The sequence below is a fragment of the Medicago truncatula genome, chromosome 4 (genome assembly GCF_003473485.1).
Source record: "Medicago truncatula cultivar Jemalong A17 chromosome 4, MtrunA17r5.0-ANR, whole genome shotgun sequence".
NCBI classification, from domain to species: Eukaryota; Viridiplantae; Streptophyta; class Magnoliopsida; order Fabales; family Fabaceae; genus Medicago; species Medicago truncatula.
The window spans coordinates 55732741-55753079 of record NC_053045.1 but is presented as its reverse complement, the minus strand read 5'-3'; the positions used below and the strand labels follow the sequence as shown (position 1 = coordinate 55753079).

General features: G+C 33.1%; 2 protein-coding genes across 3 annotated transcripts; both read left to right on the top strand.

The window, feature by feature from the left end:
• Positions 1-7453: 7453 nt before the first annotated feature.
• LOC11444959 (uncharacterized) lies at positions 7454-12249 on the top strand. The gene is made up of 6 exons (XM_003609356.4): positions 7454-7594; positions 7900-8116; positions 8383-10058; positions 10561-10626; positions 10717-10786; positions 11406-12249. The coding sequence occupies exons 2-6, from the start codon at positions 8009-8011 to the stop codon at positions 12087-12089; spliced, it is 2604 nt and encodes an 867-aa protein (XP_003609404.2). The 5' UTR covers positions 7454-7594; positions 7900-8008; the 3' UTR covers positions 12090-12249.
• A 3443-nt stretch (positions 12250-15692) lies between these two features.
• On the top strand, positions 15693-18645 carry LOC11445472 (probable galactinol--sucrose galactosyltransferase 6). Of its 2 annotated transcripts, XM_024782630.2 has the most exons (3): positions 15694-15920; positions 15999-16054; positions 16173-18645. In XM_024782630.2, exons 1-3 carry the CDS (start codon positions 15713-15715, stop codon positions 18414-18416), a joined length of 2508 nt encoding a protein of 835 aa, XP_024638398.1. In that variant the 5' UTR covers positions 15694-15712; the 3' UTR covers positions 18417-18645. The 2 variants fall into 2 exon arrangements, with proteins under 2 accessions (XP_039689804.1, XP_024638398.1); XM_039833870.1 differs by lacking the exon at positions 15999-16054 and having other exon boundaries at positions 15693-15920.
• The last annotated feature ends 1694 nt before the right edge of the window (positions 18646-20339 follow it).

Below are 20339 nucleotides of genomic sequence, written 5' to 3'. Positions count from 1 at the left end.
AATCAAAGAATCGAACCACAATTATCAAGATTTTTTTATAAATTAATCAAGATGTAAAAAACAATATTATAATATATTAATTAAATTATATATATATATATTATATATATAGTATAATCAATATTAATTCGTCCTTAAAAATATATCAATATTCATATAAGACAAAATTAACATTCGAGGTGTAAATAATAGTCTAAACATCATATATAACGATTTGTTAAAAGTATAATAATATAAATATAACCTTGAGAAATTATGATTGTAAATTTATCATATATATAGATATTAATGTACAGTTTGTTACAAAAAAAAAAAACAAGTTAAGTTTATTTTTTTATTCAGTTTCATTTTGTTACGTAACAAAAAAATAATAAAAATCATCCTTAAAAAAAAATCTTAGTTACGTGTGATACTTTAGTAAGATAAGTATATAGCAATTTTGTTACTCATGCACAACCAAAGATAACTAACATTATAATTAAAATATATGTTTTTTTCCTAAAAACAAAAAAATAAAAATAAAAATATATGTTTTGAAAAAGTGGATCCAGAGAGAATTGAAGGAGGTTACATAAATTCATAAGCTCCTTGTTAAGCCGGAGGGTAAGCTGAAAATTTAAGCTTATTAAAATATGGCATAAGCAGCTTATGAAACTATGAGAAGCTATTTTTATTTATTTACCCAAACACCTTTTAAAAAGGTTTATGAGAGTAGATAAGTCCACATAAACTCAAAATAAGCCAATCCAAACGGGGCATTTATCAAAATTAGGGCATTCTGTTTGTAAACGTATTAAATAAGGGTAGAAAATATCGTCAAAAAAAAAAGGCAACATGATAGGAATGAAATAAAGACATAAAATTGGTTCAAAAAAAAAGTGTACAAAATATTGTCAAAAAAAAAAAAGCATGAAATACAAAATATTGTCAAAAAAAATCTCGTAAAAAAAGTATAAAATAGAAGGCATCAAACGTGATCATTGATATGCTCATAGTTTTTAGAACAAAAAAAGTATAAAATTGAAGACATCAAACGTGATCATTGATAGGCCCATTGTTTCTAGAACAAACTTACAGGTATAAAATATTTTCTTCAAAAAAAAAAAAAGACAAGAGGATAGGAATGAAATTGGGGCGATGCATTTTTTTTTGGATGAATTTGTTAGGTTAAATAATTGCAAACCTAATAAAGCAAAAGAGCAGAATAAATTAGGTTAAATTGATGCAGACCTGACAAAATTAATAAATAAGAATAAGTGTATAAAATATTTTCTTCAAAAAAATAAAGGCAGGAGGATAAGAATGAAATTGGTGCGATGCATTTTTTTAGATGAAATTTGTTAGGTTAAATAATTGCAAACCTAACAAAGCAAATTAGCAGAAATAAATTAGGTTAAATTGATGCATACCTAACAAAATTAATAAATAAGAATATGCCATGAGAAATTATATGACAAAACCTCATGCCACAAGAACTTAATTAAGTTGTATATCCAAACATATCTAAGTATTTAATGAATAACTTCACAAGCAATCCTTTATCTTTTCTTTCCCTTCATTCTCTCTTTCATTCAAACCAAACAACTAAATAATCATCTTACTTTTCATTCACTTTCTACTCATTTCATTCCTACCATTATCTTTCCTCATACTTTCTTTCCTTCAACTTTCTTTTCTCATCCAAACCATTCATAAAAGATCAATAATATCATCTTCCAATACATCTAGCGTCTAATATGAAAAAATAATTTATAATAACCTAGTATCAGACTTACGTGCACAATTAAATTTTCAGCTATTTATCTTCATGTACATACTGATTTTGTTTGTGGGTGGGCTAAGACCCATGAAATTGGCATTGATATTTCTAATTTTAGAAAATCAGGCAAGTAGGTAGTCGCCTTCATTCCTGATGTTCAAAACATATGGTATTATATAGGTTGTTTCTACAATGAACTATATCTACCTCTGTGATCTAGATTCACTGGAATGTATTGGTATTATTTTATGTCATTTATTGATGTTGAGATCACATCCGTGGGAAAATATAAATTGGAAATTCCGGGTTCACCAGAGACTATTGAGGTGGATACTGCAAATTATAAAGATGTTAATTCTCACTTGTTCGATAAAATATCTTCCTCAAAAGGATTAGCAAGAGAATTTGTTCAGTATTTTTTTCAATCTGGTGTCGTATCTAAAGATGTACCAACTATTAAATTAAAAAAAAGGGTGAACTTTGAAATCATACTAACCGTGACTTGAATGTAATACATGCATGTGACCTTTTAAGTGTTGAGGAAAAAAACACTTTTCAATTCTAATTATAAATAAATGAACAGTAAGGAAGCTTAACACTCTCTAACTTTGGACTTAGATTGACGATCCTTGATTTTCACAAGCATCTTTAATTAGTAATATAAAAAACAAAGAACAGTGCAATAGATAAATAAAATAGGGAGTGGGTTTGGTTGTAGAAAACATAATTTGACTGTGAAGTTATGAATTTGGTGAAAGTAACCAACCCATTAAGCTTCACACACTTCTTTTTGGATATATATTAGCATTGGTTCTATAATTTTTATAATTGTTTGGTAGAAAGTAATCGAACAAGCGTCGAATAATTTCTATTTGGACTCTTATTGATTATTAAGCATAAAAAAGTTCAATCGATTAGTCATGAGAGAACAAACACCTATAACACAAGTGACCTAAATTTGAATTTGATCAAACCTATATTAAGCATTTTATCAATTGTTATTCGATTAAGCTAAACAAGCGATAAATCAATTGAACAAAATTAAAAATTTAAGGTAAAAGGTTTATGAGTTCTTTCATTTATAATCGAACGTGAGACCTTAAGAAAGAGCAAATTAATTGGTCGCAAACCAACGTCACCAAATCAACCTAACCTAAGTGAGTTTCCTTTTACTCGTTTCCAATCACAAAACCCCAATGAACTTCTTCCATCTCTTCAACCATTTGATATCATAACCCTGTTTCATAAACCGTACGATATCACCGCGAAGGTATCAGATTCTATACAAATTCTACCGCACAAGCAGTACAATAACCACATATGGCTACTTTAGATCTCTAGATCTGAACAAAAAAATTAGCCTGTAGTACTTTTCATCTTCATCTTCTTCTTGGAATGAGAATGATTCGTCTTCTGATTATTTGATCGATGAAAACTATGTAGTGTTTTAGCTTTTTAACTCAATTTTAAAGTTGAAAACAAAAAATTAAATTGTCTCAAAATACAATGCATCAACTGATCCAACACAAACCACATTGATTTGGGGGGCAAAACTGCCAAAGATCCAATGCATAGGGGGCTGTTTTGTATTTTAATTAGTTAGGGGGCCAAAATCGCAAATTTTGAAAAGATAGGGGCCAAAAGTACAATTAAGCTTTTTTTTAAGTAATTTCCAATGTGAAAAATACATCAAATAATTATTTCAAATATAAATATAGAAGAGAATGTTCATTCCTATACAAATAAAGGTGTCCTTTATTACATCAAACTATAAAGGGTTAATGATGTTTTACCCCCTATAATATAGGTCATTTTCGGTTTTCTTCCTGTAATATTTTTTATTTACATTAAAAATGATGTACAAATATCATTACTCTCATACTTAATGGATGTACAAATATCATTGCTCTTTAACATTAAAATTTTTTATTTGCATAAGTTGTCAAATTGTGAAACTAACCACTTTTATAGAAGGAAAAATGTCTACCAATATTATAAACTTTTATAAATCATATTAGAAATTTTGCAAATACAAATAAATTATAAACCATACATTATATAAAATAAGATTAAATATTTTTTGGTCCTTATAAATACATCAACTTTTTGTTTTAGTCCCTTTAAATTTTTTCTTCAATTTTTAGTCCCTATAAAATTTTCAATCACTACTTTTGGTCCATATTTTTAAGTTAACTTTTGTATTTTTTGAATGAAACTGTGCAAAAATGTGTAGAATATTGTAAAAATATTCCCCAATATGTATAATATAAACTAGGCTTAAATATGTAATCAGCCTCTGCAAATAGGCGTCATTTGAGTTTTCATCATCGAACTTACTAATTCTTTCGAATATCCACTACAAATATCAATCATTTTAGTTTTGATCATAATCCCATTTGATCATTGCCGTGAATGTATTTAGTGAAGTGGCATCGACGTGACACAACACTGACCGAGCAAGGACATTGACGACTCGGCAAAAGCCATCCGAAATTACCATTTTGCCCATAATGACTTCATGCCCATGAGAAAAGTCCATTATACCCTTTTTTCTTCTACTTTTTGCTGTACAATGAAGAAAAATAATAAAGACATAAATCCATCTACTCCCTCCGTTTCAAAATATAAGCAAAATTCACTTTTTAGGTTCATTCATATAATGATGTATGTAGTCCATATTATGAACCAGATACATCATTAAATGAATGAACCTAAAAAGTAAATTTTGCTTATATTTTGAAACGGAGGGAATATGTCACAAGACTCTAAAGCTGTCAATCAAAAGTCAATAATAACATCAAAATCATGGGAAACTACATAAACAACAATACCAACAAAGTATGTTTATATGAATTTTGGAGTCGCATTTATGTAGATAATGATTCAAAATTAAAAGGAGAGAAGTATGTCACATTTGTTGATTATGAGCCTTGAATTCAATTCATCGATCTTCTTTTCCTAAACTAAATTTGATTTTTTTCCCCACATGTGATGACTACTATCTCATAAGCTGTTTCGGATTATTTAGTAAGCTGTTCAAAATAACTCAAGCAAAAAACTTGTGAGGAACTTATTCTACTAACTGTTTGAAAGAATAGGTAAGTTTAGGGACAAAAACTTAAACGACCCATATTTATAAGGATTGATTACATATTTAAGCATATAAGTTAATAGTTAACAAATTATAAGTAGATATAATATGTATATCATAAAAAATTACGAGCTTGTTAAAACAACAACCTTTAATTTTCTCACTATATGTTAGTCACCTTTGAGGAACCAAACCACTTTCTATCATAATAACCATAACATTTTTTAATCGACTTTGTATAAAATATTTAGTTTGTTGCAGAGTCTTTTAACAATAGTCTACGAAAAAGGTTTATAAATGTAACTATACAACTAGTAAAATATTTGATAAGGTACTTGAAAAAAAAAAACTAGATTTGCCAATGCAATTGTTCGAGCTAATTTCTTTTTTTTTTTTTTCCAATGAAATGAAGGATGAGTGTATTCAAAAATGTCAAATTCCTAGAAAAAATATTTTCATAAATGTAAGCAACAAACATCGAGTCTGTTTACAGATCTTTTTGGATCTGTTATTTTTTATGTATTGTAAATTAAAACATTTGAGTCATTTTTTTTCCTGTAAATACAACTGATGATAATAATATCGCATGAGACAAGTTTGAACTTGCAATACTCATCTTCTCTATATTTTGTGTATGATCATGCAACAAAAAAACACTTCATATACGAAACAAATCTAATAATATATGATTGTACACGACACCGAAAATCGTAGGCCGACTTTGCATGCAACCAATATAATATTTTTCTAATAAAATAAATTAACATCATTTATACAAAGTAAAAAATGTTGGTAATATACTCCCAAACATTGAATCCGAGAGAACCCGGATTCGAGAGCCCCACTAGTGCCTTTGAAGGGAGGTAAATGTAAATACCTCTATAAATACTCTTTGAACTCGAAGGTCTTCCCTGCCTTGGACTGGAACACCATCTCCTCACCCTAAAATTTTTGTAACAAAAAAAAATAGCTACTGAAGCAACGAAATTCCCAATGATAGAAAACACATATACAATTGTACTTGAAGTTCACTTCATTTGTTTGGGTATAAAAAAAACTACTCAATTTACTATTGGACCTCACTTTAGGGAAATAAAAACCCCAAACCCACGTTTTGGCGCGAAAGATTGCTTCATTCTCTCGTTTCTTCCACCACTCATCACTACTAGGGTTTAATCGTTTTGTAATCTCTGCAACAAAACAATGTCAAAAGAAGAGATTCTTGAAATCCAAACCCTAATTTCTTCCAATGACAACTCCAACAAATCTTCAGGCTACTCTACACTCCTTCAATTCCAACAACATTCTTGCATTAACCCTTCTTCCCTTCAATCCCTTGCACAGAATTCCAATTCCATCATTTCCTCCACCCTTTCTGATATCGAACACCACGACGAGGAAATGTAAGCATCCAAGAAATTTTTCCACTTTTTTCTTTTAATCTTTTGTAAAATTTGAATATTTTTTTTTTTTAAATTTATTTATTTGTTTGTTAGAGCTGCACAAGCCTTGAAATGTTTGGGATTCATGATTTATCATCCCTCCATTGTTTCTGAGCTTCGAGGTAACAATTTTCGCTATTTTCTTAACTTTGTGATTCGATTTTATGCAATGCTTATTTTTTTTATATTGTTTTGCAGTGGATGATGTTAATTTGGTGTTGGATTCATTAGCCAAACTAATTACAACCACAAAATTGAAGGTTCAGTAGGTTTTTTTTTATTGTTCTGGAAAGTTTTTATCTTTTCTATGTTTTGTGATGTTTTTAACATTAATTTTCTATACTATTGTTGCAGACTGTTTGTAATTTAGGGGTGTGGTGCTTTTCTGTACAACAGTTAGGTGTATCGTTTCTTGTTGCTCACTTTCACTCTTTGTTACGAGCGATTGTTCATGCTCTGGACAATCCAATGGGTTCTTTGTCAACAACATTTGAAGCTACTCAGGTACTTGTTTACTTTCTTTAAGAACTTATGAAGTGGTTGTTCTTATACTGGGTCATACACGTTTTTTAAACAAAATAGATAGAAAAACTTCATCTTTCTAATAGTTTTTATTGGTATAATGATTTTCCTATGGGCCGTTTTTAATGTGTTTTCTTACCAAGTTAACTGGCTTATCATGAAATCAGCATTCTGATACACAAATTTGGGGATAAATCCTCATATTGAAATAGAATTCGAGCTTATGCTTGACCCTTGCCTATTTCTAGCTGTCTGATAGCTTTGCATTATTGCATATCTGCGGAAACATCGTGTCCACTATGAGCCATTAAGATGACCGAAAATGGAGTCTCAGATTTAGGAAGTTATCATATAAATTTAACTTATCTTCTATTCTCTTTGCCTTTTTTATCAAAATATTTTTTTGTCTTAAAATTTATTACAGAGAGAACCAAAGATCATCATTTGTATTATTATTCATCAACAATGCCACTGACTAACTAAAAATAGACTTTTATGCATGCCTGGCTATGTTGCTCTGGATCTCCTTTGTGTTTATTATTTGAATTCATATTAAAGTGTAGAAATTTCTTTTGATAACCAATTTCAACCTTTCGTCGGCAGGCTATAATGAAGCTATCTGGTCAATTAAGTGAGCAAATGAGAGACTCATCACATATATGGGCTCCTCCAATATACAGGAGAATTCTCAGCACAGACAAGAGGGAGAAAGATTCTTCAGAGAGGTGCCTGTTGAAGATCAGCTCTATAGTTATTCCTCCTTCACTGGAGCTCTCCAAGGTAACAATTACCTTCAATATTAAGAGATGACTCTGTACTGTCAGTGGCATGACATGATTTTACTATAGCTGTTTAAGCTGCTAGATTATTGTTGTTTAGTGTTTATATGTCTGTGCAAATTATTCAAGTTAACTCTGCTGCCTGCAAGTTTTGCTGTGGTAGACAATGATCTAAATATCGTTTTTTGGGGTATTGCAATGTGGAAAACAAAACAAACTATGTCATGACCATGACATTTCATAACTGTACTATAAAGTTTCATGCAATGGTTTATACATGTGCTCTCTGGTCTCCTTTTTCAACAGGTTCTTGTCAAAGATATGAAGATAAAATTGCTCAATGGGATGAAGGATTTGCTAGATAGATAGTGGTACGAAGATTCAGGCTGTTCAAGCATGGGGATGGTTTATTCGAATGCTCGGGTCCCATGCTTTGAAAAACAAGCATTTAGTTAATGATATGTTGAAAATACCTGAGCGTACATTTACAGATCCTGACCCTCAAGTTCAGATTGCCACACAGGTACCATATATCAGTTACTGCATTATCCCATGAATGATTCGTAGTGGTGAGTTATGTGTAGATGCAATTCTAGTCAGATTTTATGTGACAAACATAAAGCAGCTTAACAAAGCTTGATTAACATTTGAAGACCGATGAATAGAGCACTCACTTGTTATTTTTTTTTGTAAGCAAAGAAAAGTGTGAAACAATCGAGCACTCACTAGCTGTTGGCATATTGTTCGTTGATTTCTGCTTATGTGACTGTTCAAGTGTCTTAAGTGCAGGTTGCCTGGGAAGGTCTTATCGATGCCCTTATTTCTCATCCAATATTGGTTTCAGAGAAAAAGACACCGTCTAAGGATACTTCTCTCCAGAAACAGCATTCATCTAGTAAGACCAATTGTGTGGATCAAGTAAATGGGATTTACAAAAGCATAAAACTTATAATGACTCCACTGATTGGCATTGTGTCTAGTAAATGTGATATATCAGTTCATTCATCCTGCTTGAATACATGGTGTTATTTGCTACATAAGCTTGATACCTCTGTCAATGAATCATCATTGATAAAAATGGTTTTAGAGCCTATTCTTAAAGTAATATTTCAGAATGGACCCGACAGCAAGACCATCTGGTTATGGAACCTGGGCCTTGATCTACTCAGTGATAGTGTGTCACAGAAGTGTAGAGATGCACACTGCATTGAAACCGGACATTCTTCATCTGACAAAAGCTCTTGGAAGCAACATCCAATTAGATGGCTGCCATGGGATATCAGTCGATTGGACTTTTATCTGAGTATCATTTTTGTTATCATTCGTCAAGCATCAGGGGCAACAGTCACACGTGATCACAGAAGTCATGTTTATGATGCTGCCTTAAAGATATTTAAATATGTTCTGAAAGGAGTCAAGCTGGACATGGAAAGTCCATCTACCAATTATGATGCTGTTATATGCTGCTTGAACACATTACTAACATTTGTCAAAATAGTATGTGAAGATTTATACTCAGATGGAAGTGAAAATTATGATGTGTATTATACTTCCCTTCGGTTTATAGATGCCGTCACAAAGGAGTTAGGTTCTTCTATCTTGGGATCTCCTCTGTACAAGTTTCCCTTAGACCTAAAGTACATTAATGACATGCAATCAGTCGATCATAACAAACACCTAAAATTTCTGACTGTCAACTGTATTTGTTATATGGACAAGGTCTCTCCATTGGTTTATCTGATAGTGCTTTACTTCCATATGATGGTTCAGTTAACATTAAAGTTCCAGCAATCAGACCACATTTCACAAGGGATGTCTGAATATTTTAAATTTATTTTTTCTTCAAGTAATCTCCTGGACAATCTCCTTACTTGTACTGGCCTCTTGTACAAACATGCTGAGCCTATTTACTTAAATATATGGGTAGCAGTGGCTCAAGGTCTAAATTACTGTGTATGCAATGCAAACTGCAAGTCACTAAAGGAATCCTTGTCTGACGGTAATGAATATTATTCCATATGCCACCTTTTAATTTACCCCATCGTGGCACATTCTGAAGTTCCAAGATTGACCTCGTCAAATGCTAGTGGTTCTATGGAAAAGTATCCTGTATCAGCAGACGAAAAGCCAAGTCTTGAACTTGTTATTCAAACATGGAAATCACTTTATGGTTCTCTTAGTGCAGGCTTTGGATGTTCAACAACCACCAATTTCTCAGGGGATCTGTGCAAATTGATAAATAGGTGGCTTGATGAAAATGTCAGCATGTTAGGGAGTGGCACTGATTTCAAGTTAACATACAATGATATAGATCTTGGTGTTCTTCATCTATCTGGCAATTTCTTGATATGCATTCTTGAACAGATTCAGACTTTGGAATTAGTTTCAGAAACCAGCAGAAGTAAATCTGAATGTGATAGCAAAATACTCTACAGTATAAAGAACTGCCTAACCTTTGCTTCCAAGTAAGTTAGAACATGTCTTGTTAAGATATGATATGCTTTGTTTGATAACTGATCTCTCTGTCTCTTTCTCTGATTGTGTGAGACTGTGACTATTTTTTTCATACTCTTGTGTGAAATAAAGTTTAATGGTAGAATTCCCTCTTCAGCATGAATATACTTTTTTCAATAGCCTGATAACAGCGACAATTTTCTCATCCTACATTGAGTTGGAGATGTGAAAAGCAATTTCATTGCCATTTCAAATTTCAATTAATTCACTTATTTGATTTTCCCTTATGTTTTTATTTTTTATATAGTATTGGTTCCTATTTGTTTTTGGGGCTAAGTTATTAGAATGCTGAGATTATGATCACAGCTTAGACGGGTAATTGACCGCCTGATATGGTTTTTGAATATCAAATATGATTTTAGCCCAACCTTTGGCGTGTCAATTATTTTCAAAATCAAAGAGAATTTGGTTTATATAAATCGCTGCTGATCATTTTCACATGGCATTTTTCAGGTACATGCATTTGTTGAGGATAAAGATGGTGACAGACCCACCGCCTAGTTTTGTTGGGACATCAAGGTCAGTCAATATAAACTTTCTAATCCACAATGCATTCTTGGTTAATCAATGAGTAACTCCTTTTGACTCTCACTTTATCATAAATCACAGGCTATCTTCTGCATTAGCATGCTTTATTGATCACCTTCACCGGAAGCAAGATATTCTTCTTTTTCTGGAGGTTTGTTTCCCTATATCTACTTCACAGTTCGTTGAAGTTACCTCTATATGTCATTAAAGTACTTCTACTTCACATTTCTAGACTTCTAGTGGCTGATGACTTTTATTAAGGGTTAATAGGGCTTTACCCCCTGTAATATAGAGCACTTTTGGTTTTGCCTCCTGTAAAAAAAAAAGTTTTGGATTCCGTCCTTGTAAAACCAAAAACTGCTAGGGCTCAGGGGGCAATCTTGAAGAATCTTTATTTTACGAGGACGGAATCCAAAACTTTTTTTTTACAGGGGGCAAAACCAAAAATGCCCTATATTACAGGGGGTAAAGCCCTATTAAAGTACCTCTATATGTCATTAAAGTACTTCTACTTCACAGTTCTAGACTTCTAGTGGCTGATGACTTTTATTAATTATATGTTTTTGTTAATAAATGACATTCAACGCGTTGTTGATTATCAGAACAATGATAGTAGATTAAATTTCTTTCAGTTGGTCTTTCTTTTCCCCTTTGTGTTTCATTATTTTGTTTCGAGGGAAATGGATTTGACTTTGCAGAAAACCTCCATTGCTTGAAAAGTTTTGTTCTGTTAAAAACTAGTATTTGATTTTCTGTATAATTGATTGCAGATTATTTCCTGTCCACTACTTCAATGGCTATCAAATATGGGAGTGCAGAATGAAGGAACAAACAATAACCTAAAACTTCTGTGGAATGAAATTCTCAGTTCCTTAAGAAGAAGTCAACCTCCATTACACTTCGGTTCAGCCTTACTCGAACTTCATGAACCTCTATTTGAAAAAACTCTTGATCACCCATATCCCTCCATATCAGAGGCAACTATAGAATTTTGGAATTCTACATTTGCTCAACAAATTATTTTTGATTTCCCCCCACGCCTGCTTCATGTCTTGGACAAGCTATCCAGACAGGGGAAATTAAAACTTCAGAGTAGAAGCATATCATCTTTTAAAAAATGTAATACTCGTGAAGAAGTTGGCGACGCTCTGCAGGGATACAGAGTTGCTGCAAAACATAACAGGACTTCTAAGAGGGTGGAATTAGTGTTGGATACACAAAAAGACGCACCTTTTTCAAGTTTTAAAAAGAAGAGGTTGGAACTGACTGAGCATCAAAAAGAAGTCAGGCGAGCTCAGCAAGGAAGGCAAAGGGATACCGGAGGACATGGGCCAGGAATTAGAACTTACACCAATGCTGACTTTTCACAACAAGGGTTTGATGATTCACAAGAAAGCTTAGATGCCATTAGAGATTCTGAAGCCATACTAGAGATGTTGAGAAAAACCATTTAATTGACTTTAAGTGCTGCACTGTGCGCTACCACAACTTATGGAGGGGGCTGTATTTCTAAATGCCTAAATTATTATCTAAAGACTAATTTAACTTGTATTGGTAAAAAATAAAAATTGTAAACTTTTTTAACTTAGATATAGTTAATCCAGTTTGTCCTTACTGGGATGGAGGGAGGAACCATGTCCCCAAACTCTACTCTTTCGCTGTCTTTATAATATTTTTGGCTTTGTATTGTATATAGCATACTTATGGTTTGGTGAAGTATTTGTATAAGTTTTTGTCTTGTTAAAAATGATCATAAAAAATGAAATGCTTTTAAAAAGGCTTAAATATGATTTTTAAGAATAGTGGACTGAATTTGTGTTTGTGCTGTTTTTAGAACATTGAGGTGTTTGAATAGCAGCTGCTCTGTCTTTTCCTCTTGCCTCTGATGTTTTTCTGGTGCTGAATCTATAATTTTGTACTGTTAGTGGAGGGCTGTGATGTGGGAGTATTCATGTGTTGACCTTTATGTTGCATCATTGTTTTTGGTTAGGGGTCTTGTGTATACCTTGGCATCATGCTTTAGTATTGGCTAGTCTCTTGTTTATGGGGTTCCTTTGGTTTGTGTTTTATTTTCTCCGGTGTTCCGCCCATATACGGCAACGTGTGTTTGTTGCCTTATTGGCTTGTCCGCGAATGTCTTTTGTGCGCCTTGCACTCATTCGAAGTGAATAATATTGGCTGTTTCAAAACAAAAAAAAAGTCTGCAGAATTGACTCCTGCTGCTTTAGTCCTACAATTGTTGGAGGAGCATCGGTGTATATGTATGAACCGATGTTTTAGAACCATAAGAGAGGTATAGGTATACTTCACATCTCTATAAAAAATCCAAAGAAATTAGATTTATGAATCAACCTCTCTTATAACATATACATAATTAACCACATTTTCCAAAGAGTAAAAATAGCTCTTAAATCAGTATAGTTCCATCTATCCCACAAGCCAATTAAAATATTTACATCCGTGCCCACAACTAAATTAAAAAGTTCCCCAAAAAAATCCACGAAATAAAACAATTATATGTTTTTTCTTCTCTCCATTTCTATTTTCCTTTAATCTTGTCAATCTTGTAAGCCATACAGTAGATTTGATATACAATTTAATTTAGTATTTAGTATTCAATAGTTAGATGAGAGACAAGCATGATTAAGATGCAAACTTGACCAATGTACAATTATCATAGTAGATTTGTTAGGCCTACCATTACCTTTTGAACTTGAGCTTGATATGATCATATGAATATGATATGTCGAATTTTGAATGCATCACCATAAGTATATTAAAATAAACTAATATGATAATTGACAACAAATCATGGAGATAAGTTTTTTTGAAAACATCGATAAAATATGAAAATTAAAATCACACCTACTTAGAGATTTGAGATGTAAGGGTGAAAATTGATGTTTGGGTTCAACAATTAAAAAAAAAAAGATGTCTGGGTTCTACAAGGTTTGAGTATGATTTTATAATTTTTTCTTAATGTTTAATTAGTTTTTTTTTTAGAAAGTTTAACCTGATTTGAGAGTTTATCTAAAGTCTATTTTGTAATAAGACTTCAAAAAAGTTTTGAAGTGTTTGAGTAGGCTTGAGCTTGATATTTTTAAATTTTTAAAAATATGGAACATGATAAGATATATCTAAGAAAATATGTTAAATAATTACATATAATAATTATGTCTTAAAAATCATGTGTTTAAAATCTCAAGTGCATAAAAGTTACTTTTTTTAATGTAAATAAATTTTTTATTTTTGAGTTTCTTAACATGTACTCTTTGTTATAAGTTAACAAGACCGCAAAAATATTATTTATTAGAACAAATTAATATTATTAAATGTAACATGCTCAATATTATAACACTTTCAACATTCACATACGCTCCACACACCATCACTTGTGCTAAATCCCCAATCGTAAAGAATTAAAAATTTAGAAATAGGACAAATTTTTCTTAAGCGAATGATCGTTGGATCAACTCGACCATGTCTCATCACTATCCCATATATTTATTTTTTGAGAAAACTATCCCATATATTCAAGTACTCAAAGAGTAATGTTTTCTCTTTTTTTGAACAAGTATTCAAAGATGTTATTTAAACATAAAAAATTAACATTGTATTCTACACCATATATAAACACACCATTTGTTTTTTTTTTCAAGAAATAAATATACCATTTGTAATTGTTGATTAAGAGAAAGAAGAAAATATAATATTCAAATTACATAAAAATACGGCGTTGAAAATCATTTATGATATCCACTTAACAATCATCGTGAGCTTAGATCAGTTAATAGAAACAATATATAATATATGCTTGGTTCGGGTTCAAACTCCGACAAAAAAAAAATAACATCCACTTAACATTTCTCGTATTCAAAACATCAATAGTTCAATTCAATACCTTCTGAAAAAAAGGGTTAAACAAGTTGATCTATCATACTCTAGGAGCTTTGAAACTCCTAAATCATAAAGTTATGTTGTGACAAATTAACCATATGCATGTGGTATATTTGAATAAGTTATCTTGCTATTTTCAGCATGGCATTCTGAGATGCATTGAATCCTTTCAGTTTGTAATAACTTCAGGTTGATTGAACCTATTTTGATCAACAAGGCTTCAAAATCTTATCCTCTCCCACATGCTTGCACCATTTCCTCCAATAATAATTAAGTTAAATGTTCACACCAAAATTGAAAACCAATTTTTAGATTTTAATGCAACAAAGAAACAATTTTTTTCATCCAATCCGTGTGATACAAGTCTAAAAAGACCATCAATCAATCTCGAACTTTTACCCATATATGAATATTCAGAATGTACCAATACCCAATTGACCAAGTGGATGGATGATGGACCACGTTCATTCATATTCTCATGTCATTCCCAAGATATTTCCTACTTGTGCCTGCAAATATCATGTTAGTTCCAACTCACTTCACTAAACCTCCATAATACACTTTTTTTTATCACCAAAATACGTTTACATCAAGTGGGCCATTTCTAATCATACTAGCATTCGTGGCATAACGAATGGGTCCAATGTCATGATCAATCTCCAATAATTGTACCAAAATTTCAACAAGCCACGGAATTATTAAAGTAAAATAAAATTCTCACTGATTAACCATTAATTAAATACTTAAACTTTAAACTAACCCTCAAAATCTTATCTATGTAGGAGTATATATACACGTATTAGTACATAACTTAACCCCAACCCCCATCAAATTAAGCTTAAGCAAATAAGTAACGCGGTTGTGTATTTAACTAGCCTTCGCAAAGCAAAGCCCATAATATACGACAGTCAACATAAATAAAATATACTTATCTCAAAATTCTCATTCTAACTCTTATCCAAAAAATTATTTATACCCAATGGAAATTATTCATGTGTCCAATAATGTAACGTCGCAAAGTATGACACATTTTTCCAAATCATATTACTACCGGTTAAGGTAAGCAAGTTGGATTAAATTTGCGTGGATCCAACGTGGCGATAGAACTAGTTGGACCAAAAGCAATTAATATAATATTAAATATATTTATTTAATACTGGAAAAAGTTGGAAACAGTACTATGATAGTTCTTGTTAACAACACTTTGACAAGAAAGATAAGAACAAAGAGTAACATGTTAACAACAATGGTGTTCAACTCATGTTACTGTAATCCTTCTTCCTCTCTTCCTATAAATACCAAATCTAATCCATTTCTTTCCCAACAACAACATAACACATTCCTTTCACGTATTCCAACTATAATCAAATATCATCTCCAAATTTCTGGTACTCACTCTTCTCAATCTTAATCTTCTTTATTTCATTTTCCATTTTATTCATACATTTCTTTGTTTCATGTTTCAGATTTTACAAAACACTATAATTCAAATCCATCATTTCCCTTAATTTCTTCTTTTAAGGTACTATAGAAACAACATTTAGTATATCAAACATGATGCTACACTACAATGCTATTTTATTTTATTTTCAATTCAACCTCCATATACACTTGTTTTTAAATTTTGTTATCTCATGTAGAGAAGAGAGGTTGAGGTTGAAGAAGAAATGACGATCAAACCCGCAATTCGTGTTTCTGACGGGAAACTAATGGTAAAAGATCGGCCAATTCTAACCGGAGTATCCGCCAACGTAACTGAGACTTCAGCGGCTACTACCAGACCAGTGGACGGAATCTTTCTCGGAGCAGAAATGGATAATTCAGATAGCAGACACATAGTTTCACTCGGAAAATTAACAGATGTTAGATTCATGGCATGTTTCCGTTTCAAGCTATGGTGGATGGCACAAAGAATGGGAGATAAAGGAAGCCAAGTTCCATTAGAAACTCAATTCTTATTGGTTGAAACCAAAGATGGGTCCCATCTTGAAGAAGATTCAGATATTACTTACACCATTTTTCTTCCTCTTGTTGAAGGCTCATTCAGAGCTTGTCTTCAAGGAAACGTTTCCAACGATAATCTTGAACTTTGCATTGAAAGCGGCGACGTTGATACCAAAACGTCGTCGTTTTCTCATGCTTTGTTCATCACCGCTGGTACCGATCCGTTTGCGACGATCCACAATGCTTTCACTGCGGTTAGGAATCATCTCAACACATTCCGGCTTCGTCATGAGAAGAAGCTTCCTGGAATTGTTGATTACTTTGGTTGGTGTACTTGGGATGCGTTTTATCAGGATGTTACGCAGGAAGGTGTGGAGGATGGTTTACAGTCCCTTTCTGGTGGCGGAACGCCGCCAAAATTTGTTATCATCGACGATGGATGGCAATCTGTCGCCGGTGATTTGGAGGATTCTTCATCGTTGCAGAGGTTAACTGATATAAAAGAAAATCCTAAATTTCAGAACAAGGAAAATCCAGAAGTAGGGATAAAGAGTATTGTGAATATTGCAAAGGAAAAGCATGGTGTGAAATTTGTTTATGTTTGGCATGCTATAACGGGTTATTGGGGAGGGGTTAGACCGGGTTTGAAGGACACTGAGGAGTACGGTTCAGTGATGAGTTACCCTGAGATTTCAAAGGGTGTTAGAGAGAATGAACCAACGTGGAAAACCGATCCATTAGCGGTTCAGGGTTTGGGTTTAGTGAACCCAAAGAAGGTTTTTAGTTTCTATGATAATTTACACAAGTATCTTTCAAGGGCTGGTGTTGATGGTGTTAAAGTTGATGTGCAGTGTATTTTGGAGACACTGGGGGCCGGCTTAGGTGGTCGAGTTGAAATTACCAAACAGTATCATCAGGCCTTAGATGCTTCTGTTGCAAGAAACTTTTCGGACAACGGTTGCATCGCGTGTATGAGTCATAACACTGATGCGCTTTACTGTTCGAAACAAGCTGCTGTTGTTAGAGCTTCTGATGATTTCTATCCGCGTGATCCAGTTTCACATACAATCCACATTGCCTCGGTTGCGTATAATAGTATTTTTCTTGGGGAGATTATGCAGCCAGATTGGGATATGTTTCATTCACTACATCCTGCGGCTGAGTATCATGGTTCGGCCAGGGCTATTAGTGGTGGGCCTGTTTATGTTAGTGATAAGCCTGGGAATCATGACTTTGATTTGTTGAAAAAGATGGTGTTGCCTGATGGGTCGGTTTTAAGGGCGCGCTTGCCTGGAAGGCCGACTGCAGATTGTTTGTTTAATGATCCGGCCCGTGATGGGGCGAGTTTGCTTAAGATATGGAACATGAATGCTTGTGGTGGGGTGCTTGGAGTGTATAATTGTCAAGGTGCTGCTTGGTGTGCTAATGAGAGGAAGAATGCTTTCCATGAAACGGATTCTGCTGCTCTTACTGGCTACGTTAGAGGACGGGATGTTCATCTGATATCGGAGGCTGTTGCTGGAGATGGTGATTGGAACGGTGACTGTGCCTTTTATGCTCACCATTCCCGTGAGCTTGTGGTTCTTCCTCACAACGTTGCTATGCCGTTGACCTTGAAGGTGTTGGAACACGAGGTATTTGCTGTTGCGCCTGTTAAGGTTTTCAATTCTGGGTATAGGTTTGCTCCTATTGGGCTTGTGAACATGTTCAATGCCGGTGGAGCGGTTGAGGGGCTTGTGTACAAGGACGATGCTGTTCGCTTGGAGATTAAGGGGTGTGGCAAGTTTGGTGCTTATTGTTCCGCTAGACCAACAAGGTGTTTGTTGGAAGACAGTGTTGTAGATTTCGAGTATGATAATGATTCTGGTTTGTTGAGTTTCGCAATAGATTATTTGCCACAGGAGGGACACAATGTTCACCATGTTCAGATTGAGTTATGACTTGATTAATTGTCTTTTTAGTCAGATTTAAAGTAGCTGTTGTAATACGGAGAGGGTAATAGAAGAGAGGGGACGGGAGGGGTTTCAATCATTTAATTTCCACTTATTGTGTATTCATTCACATCCATTGTTTGTACTAGCTGTGATTTATTGAATTATCATTATTGGTGAAACTTGAGTTTATGATATTCCACAAGAGTAGACTAGTACTGGTACTTTTTTTTGTTTATTTTGAAATCGAAATTGGTGAGTTCATAGCAATTAGCAACAGCTTATGTGAAAATGGTGATAATAAATTCTTCACTTATTTTAACTGAACTATGGAGAAACTGATTCATTGTAAAATGTGGAAATGAATAGAACAGTTTATTCAGTCTGTACTGCAATCTTATGCCTTCAATAAGTTATCAGTCTTGTACCGTGTATGAATCAAGCCAGATTGCTTGCATGTCCTTGGAATATATGAATTAAAATAAGTGCTTTGCCTTATTTGTGTTTCATGGACTCCAAATACTATATGTATGCAATGTTGTCCATTTGTTCAAATTGCCCTACACAACGCTGCTATAACACTGCTATAACCGGTACTTCACAATAATTTACACTAAATAAATTATGACAGAACAATAGCAATTTGTTCAATTTCTGCTCTGCATACACAATTGTTCAATTTGTTCGCCGCTGTAGAAACAATTGGCTACAACTCCTTTTTTTTATTTATTTTTAAAGCTGACAATTAAGTCATTTTATGTCATGTTCTTTTCATGGTATTAAATTTAGGCTTATAAATAACTTTGCTGAAATTCTTGTGTTCAGTGTTCAAACAAGATAATTTTTTTAAAGAAGGACTTTCAATCCTCTAAAAAGTGCACTCTTTTTAGGCTGTTATCGCTAGAATTATACTAGTGGCAGCACACTAAAGTTTAGTGGTCTGTTTAGCTTTGGCAATTTAATCTTTTTGCAGTTTAGGTGCCCTTGGCTCAATCCAAAGTTGCAGCTTGTTGGATGTTTGAGTTTGTATGGAACGTCTAAACTCTAAATTTTGTTTAGTTATTGGCTTGGGCATATGTTAACATAGTAACAGAGGTGGTTAATTTTTGAGCAGTATCACTTCATTATCTCTGTCTCAAATTCAGTTGTGCCGATTCTATTCAAGCTTTATCATCTTTATATCACTGTTTGGCATTGGTGTATCAGTGTAGTTTGATCTTTTTGCAGAAGGTGTGGGCGAATATTGAGTAGTAATGGCTCACTGTCATTTATCTTATGCTATCTTTGTTATGCATGTGTAATTTTGGGTGTAGCTAGTAATGTACAGGTTGTTGGTATGATTGTAAGTGGAGCTTGATTGTTTTGTGCCTCAGATACTTTTATTCAGCTGTGTAATTTCTGTTGATGGTACCACTGATACCTTACATCTATAATAAAATTTTGTTTGGCTTTTAAAAAAAAACTTGTACACATGTCTTTTGTTGTCACAAAGAGGTTAAGAGAAGAAAGGGAATGGTTTTCAATCATTTAATTTTTCCACTTGTTTCTGTACCAGCTGTGCTTTATTGTTGTGTTACAACATTATTTGTGAACCCTCTTCAGTTTATGAAATTCCACAGGTGGTATTTTTTTTTTGAGAAATCGAAATTGGTGTTCATACTTCGTAGCAAGTCAATAAATACACCAGCAAAATACTCCAAATCTAGCTTGGAGCAGCCTTTTGTTCAAATGTAGCTATGTTGCTTTCTTATTTAATCAGTCATTTTCTACAAATGCTAGGTATCCTCATTGTATTTTTCGCAAGCTTCTTTAGAATGCAAAACAAGAGCATCATTTTACCCTGCTATAAAATCATGTCTTCCTCTTGGGTTTCATGTAAATTTTAATTTAAAAAAAAAAAAAAAAAACTTGTGTTAAGTATTCAAATGTGAT